Source organism: Astatotilapia calliptera, chromosome 11 (genome assembly GCF_964374335.1).
Source record: "Astatotilapia calliptera chromosome 11, fAstCal68.1, whole genome shotgun sequence".
Lineage (NCBI taxonomy): Eukaryota > Metazoa > Chordata > Actinopteri > Cichliformes > Cichlidae > Astatotilapia > Astatotilapia calliptera.
Genome location: NC_137432.1, coordinates 22,760,198 through 22,766,197, shown reverse-complemented (window position 1 = coordinate 22,766,197; position 6,000 = coordinate 22,760,198). Strand labels below are relative to the sequence as shown.

The window sequence follows — 6,000 nt, the reverse complement described above, 5'->3', positions numbered from 1 at the left end:
AAGCCATGCCCTAGTAGAGTCCATCTGTTGGCAGGGTAGGGTAACCATGGTGAATAAGGTGCTAGTTGCTATGGAAACGCTATTCTGAAGCAACCAACTGGTACATTTGTTTGAGTTTTGGACTGCTGTACCTCCCCACCAAAGCACTTGGTTTGTATGTATAACTTGCTGCTTTAGTCGTGTTTTGATTTTTTTTTTCTTTTTTGCGTTTTCATACTTATAAGATGTACAGTATGTGGATGTATGTATTTTTTTAGGCTGTTAGTACCTTTTAAAATAGTCTCTCTCTCACTCTCAAACACAGACAAACAGCACACTCGAGATGGTTTTGTTTTTTCCCCACTCGGGCACGCATAAAACACACTCAAACAGAAACGCAAAAATGTGGCAACTGACATATGGGCGTACAGAGAACAGGGTTGGTAGAGCAGGCCGCTAAACCAACATGGCTTGGACAGGACCTATTTATTGATGCTCGTGTGAGTGACTGCTCCTCCTCTCTCGTCCCCTCCTCCGGGTTCCCCTTCCTCTCCTCTGAACAGCTTGCAGTCGCTTGTGAGGAGCGTAGTATTGCTGAGTGTATCCATGGCTGCTCGATGGCCATCGTGTGCTTCATTAACCTCGGAGCTGGAAGAGGACGAACTGAGTACTTCAAGGAAAAGACAGAAAAGTAGCACAGCAACTTCTAACGTCCACAAACCCTTGCACTGTCTGTCAATGCCACATATTCAGGTTCCTTTCCCCCTCTTCTATCTTTTCCTCAAAATGGTGAGTCGACATTTAAATGCTTTGTATTTTCCCATGACCCCTTTCTGTCCTTTTGCCTTCTGAGCGCTGATGGTGAACACAGAATGACACAGCATAGTGGAAATGGCAACTGAAACACTGGTGGTCTGGAGTCCCAGGGTCTATCTGTGTATGAACTACCGGCTACTTTGACTACATGGGGCCAACATAGTTCATCAGCTGGCTCCATTTTTTTTTTTCCTCTGTGTGCTGGGAAAAGCTCCCAGTATCAAGATAAACAACAACAAGAACAACAAAAAGGCAATTTCAGTTCAGTACCGCTGAAATCTATATGAATCAGTTCATTTCAGTTCTATTTGTTGCAAGAAACTATGGCAACTAGACTTAAGGATTCTTACAGCCAATCAGATCCAAGGGAAAGTCTTCAAATAGGTTTCAGTTTGGTGGTTGGATTTCATCTTTTTATTAGGATTTGAGCTCCACCTCACCTGTGGAATAAATGCTTTGTGTGGTGTGCAGGATTCAACAAGCTCAACATTTGGCCTGCTCATGTACACACACACACACACACACACATTCACACACACGCACACAGAAACAGAAAAACACACACTCACAAACAGTCTACCCCCACCTGCACCTGTGGGCACAGGCTGACTTTAATGCCAGATATGGTTCAGTCTGTGTCACCAAGTGTCTGAAGGTGCCTGTACTCTGCCAAAACCACACTCCCTCAAACACACAGCTGTACACACACAGACACACACATGCACGCACGCACACAAAGACACACGCACTCCCCCCCCACACACACACATTGTGATTCTTCCAAACTCTAATTTCAAAGTCTTGCTCGTCTTGCTTTCTGCTCTATTTGCCTCTCCTCTCCTATCCTCTCCTCCGATATTGTACACCTTCCCAAGGCTAGTTGGCATGGTGACGCTAATGGGATGGCCGTTGCTAGGAGATGCAGAGAGCGGCCAAAAAGAGCATCGTCACGGTGAGAAGAAGGCGATCCCTGGATGGGCTGCTTCCACTGACGCTCTTCTCCAGCTTGGGAATAACAGGATTAAATTCAGCTTGAAAAATAAAAGAGAATGAGAAACTATTAGAACGCAACAACAACAGGAGAGAGACAGAGAGATCTTAATTATAATCATGTCAGCTGAGAATTTTTCTGTACTTTTAATCCAAGGTTTTATTATTTGGTCATTCAGACGCCGTCTTTAACATCGGCAGCGCTCCTTATATTAGCTGCAAAATTTCTATGTCTGATCTTAGACCATGTTAAGGACAGTTTTTTCCAACTTTCCGATGTATCACCACTATAACCACATGCCACTTTATTAGGTACAAATGTTCAGCAATTTGTTCATGCAAATATCTAATCTAATAATAATATCTAATCAACCAATCACATGACAACAATTCAAATGCATTTAGGAACATTAGACATGGTCAAGTAGTATTAGGTAGTTTCTTTGTACATTTTGGGCTCCTTAACATCAAATGAGCATCATTTAAACACCACAGCGATCCTAAACATTGCTGCTGGCCTGACAATCCCTTTATGACCACACTGTACATATCTTCTGATGGCTGCTTCCAACAGGATAATATGCCACGTCATAGAGATCAAATCATCTCAAACTGGTTTAATGAACATGAAAAGGAGTTTATTGTACTCAAAGGACCCCAAAATCATAACCTGAAATCCATCTCAATACAGTAGAGCCCCTTTGAGATGTGGTGGAACAGGAGATTCGCATCATGAATAAATGTCAGTGCCTTGTTAAATAGATGCTCTCTAGGCAAAAGAGGTTCAACCCAGTAATACCAAGTGGCTGGAGTACACAATAATACACTAAAATAACAGATAATATAAAATATTAGCAAGAGCCTCTACTAATTGAGACTTCAGCTAAACTTCGGGGTACAAAATTTAGGCACTTTTTCCCCCTCAGGTGACGTGGCTGGGATGTGTTATTCTGTATAGCAAAGTATCACAGGGTGCAGTACCCAAACACACTGAGCCTTTCAGGATTTCTGTTGGTGTGTTTTTAGTTTTAAACAAGCATTGTTATTTCAGCTAACTGCTATCTCTTGTTACCTGGCCTCTGTACCAGGACTACAGCTGGCTTCAAATGGAGCACTTTGTTTTACAGTACACTCCACTGACACAAAACAGTCACAAGTCCTAAAGAAATATCTTGATTTTTGAAACAAGAATACCATGCTTACGCAATCCACAAAGCATAAGTCTGCATTATGTTGTTGTTCAAAGTCTGGCTCTTTGTCTCAGACGACATGTTGCCCATCCCTGTCTTAGATCATCTGACCAGATGCTCCAGGTGGTTTCAAGTCCAAGTTACAAACAAAGAGGTTTTGTACTTTTTCAGCTGGCACCTCTAAGCATCGGAACAGACTACCCGTTCATATCAGATCTGTCCTACATTTTTCCCCTCTAAATCCTCGCTTAAGACCTACCTGTCTGACAGAATTGAGACCCGTATGTAATTGGGTAGGCAATGTAATAAAGCGATTACTCTTTAGATTATCTATTGCCCAGTTGTCTTTTTTCCCTGTGTTTTGGTGGCATACTTCTGCAACACTTTTTTGCTGCTTTGAAGCGTTCTCTATAAATAAAACTCGGCTCATCCTTCAGTGGAACATTTAAAAGCGTTTATCTGGCTTCCTAAATGTGCTATAATCTGGTTTCACAGCACAACTTTTTCTCAAATGTGACAAAAAAATGATGACAGCCCAAGAGAACAAAAGGCAGCTTTCAGTCTTACTCCCACTGAAATATGGTCAGTCTGCACTAAAAACAACACAAAGACTGCAGCTGTTACCAGACAGCATTCATTGTTCTAATAAGGTGACACATTGCCCATCATACCTGAGACATAAATCTACTGTATGCACTGTAATAGCCCCAATACCCCTGCACTTACACCTGGAAACAGGCTAAAAATAGGTTTCTTGAGGGCAACACACCAAACTTTGATGTCTAGTCAAAGTGAGAAACACATGACCGAGCAGACAGTTTGCTACAAGCCTGCACCTATGAGACACACGCAGGGGCAGACACTCCCTCTGTAGTCATTTGATTAATAAGACTGGAGACCAGACAGGAGCACAATTTTCTGTCTGTACAGAAGGTCCCTGATGCTGATTAGCAACTATTGTGTTTACGGTCTGATGGCATTGAAATAAAGCAGGGCTGCTCTCAGTGTTTCCACTCGTCGCTGTATCTATCTCCAGAATATTTCCAGCTGCTCCGTGGGTCAGACAGGAGAGTAATGACTCTCTGACACCTGGTTTTAGAGATGGGCTTCTCTGGTATGCTTTGCCAGCCAGTCTAATGAGGTCCATGCAGCAGCGGAGCTCAGGTTAAATGCTTTGACCGTGGTGTAACTGAGTATGCAGCTGAGGGGTCAGGACACTGTGCGGCTTCAAACTGTTGTTTTGGTGCTGACTGACAGAGGAATGTGGTTTTGTAGACACCAACAGCAGACGGCAGAGCATCTCGTACAACTGGTTCCAAAGTGAGGCTCTGCTAATCGCCCCATTACACAGAGACACACAGACACTCATAGTCTGCCACTGCTGTTAATAACCATATAATTATTGGCGTACAAGTTGTTTGTGCAAAGGTCATGTGAGGTGCATTGTGACCTTCTGACATGCTGGGCTGAGCTAAACATACAAACATCTGCATGTACATATTACAGTGCACAAAAAGCAAGTAGCATCTACCTAATAATTAAGCTCAGACAGCTGTAAGTGTCTATAAATCTGGAAGTCACGAAATGCAGTGTTGTGCAAAAGTCTTGAGCCACCCATCATATTTCCTGGGAAACTTGCCAAGACATTTTTGAAACATGTGTAAACTGAAATGGAAATATAGTATATTAGGCAAAAACAACGTTTTTACAGTTCTAATGAGCTTGAAAATCACCACCTTTATACTTCTACACAGCCTGAATTCTCTGAGACAAGCTTTCCTGTCATTTCTTCAGGAATAGTTTTCCAGGCTTCTTGAAGGACATTCAAAACTCTTCCTTGGATGTTGGCTGCCTTTTCTTCTGTTCTCTGTCAAGATGATCCCACACTGCTTCAATAATGTTGAGGGCTGGGCTCTGGTGAGGCCAATCCATGATTGATGGTGTTCCACTGTGTGTTTTTCTATTTAGGTGTGTGTTTGCAGCACAGGCAGTGTGTTTGGGATCATTCTCGTGCCAATCAGATGCTTTGCAGATGGTATTTAATTTAAATCAAATCAGAATCAGAAATTTCTCATTTGGATTCATCACTCCATCAGACCTGTTGCTCCCATTTTTGTGTAATTTGGCCTTTTCTCCCTGTTTCCCTTCCATAAGCTTCTTTAAGAGTGGCTTCATTACAGCCACTCTTCCACTGAGGCCATTTCTGATGAAGCTTCAGTACAGTAGATGGAACAGCTGAATATCTAGATGCATTTTTCCTGTGTCAGGTCTTTGCATGATTTCCGGATGCTGGTGTAGATACTATTTTAGAGCTGTCACTTGTTTGTCCACCACTTGTCCAGTTTCCTCAGTTTTTTTTACAGAAAGCACTACACACCCGAAAGAGATATTTTATTCTGTCAAACTATATTATCTTTGACATTTTTCATAGACTCAGATAAAGAAATGAAAGGAAATCGTGTGTTTTTGCTACAGGCTGCTAATAATAAAGAGTCTAAAGATGTGCCAACACACAATACTGGTTCATCCCTTGAGTTAAATAAATAAATTGAGTGATTAATAGCTCAGTGATAAAGGACTTAACAAAAAAATCATCTGACATTTCCCTCAGACAGAAAGACTGTACTGAAAATTAGTGAAAAATCAGCCAATGCCCAAAGAAAAACTTTGAAAGACTTTCAGGAAGCCTGGAGAACCATTGCTCACGGCCGCTTTTTAAAAACTGCAAGAAAGTCTCCTTGGAAGCCAAATATAGAGTTGATCGTCAGCTTCAGGAGACGTGAAGAGGAACCTGCTCCGCTTTGCATAAGTGGAAACATTGTAGAGAGAGTGCCCAGCTTTAAAATCCTCGGCACACTCATCTCACACGGACTCTAAACACAACCTCTCGCGTGAAGAAGACACAGAAGCCATTTGACTTCTTAGAAACACTGCAAAGAGCAAACCTGCTCAAACAGCTGCTTGTGTCCTTCTACCACAGCTCGGTGGAGTATACTTAGCCTGGCATCTTGGTGTGGTATGCCAG

At 42.3% G+C, this 6,000-nt stretch overlaps 1 protein-coding gene across 2 annotated transcripts in view; it reads right to left on the bottom strand.

Moving 5' to 3' along the window:
- Positions 1 to 1,186: 1,186 nt before the first annotated feature.
- The window catches only part of efna3b (ephrin-A3b), a 71,234-nt gene continuing 66,420 nt past the window's right edge, over positions 1,187 to 6,000 (bottom strand). For both annotated transcript variants that reach the window (XM_080308310.1, XM_026183650.2), the window contains one exon: positions 1,187 to 1,826. In XM_080308310.1, the coding sequence (XP_080164436.1) occupies positions 1,708 to 1,826 (119 nt within the window). In that variant the 3' untranslated portion in view covers positions 1,187 to 1,707. The remainder of the gene's footprint in view (positions 1,827 to 6,000) is intronic.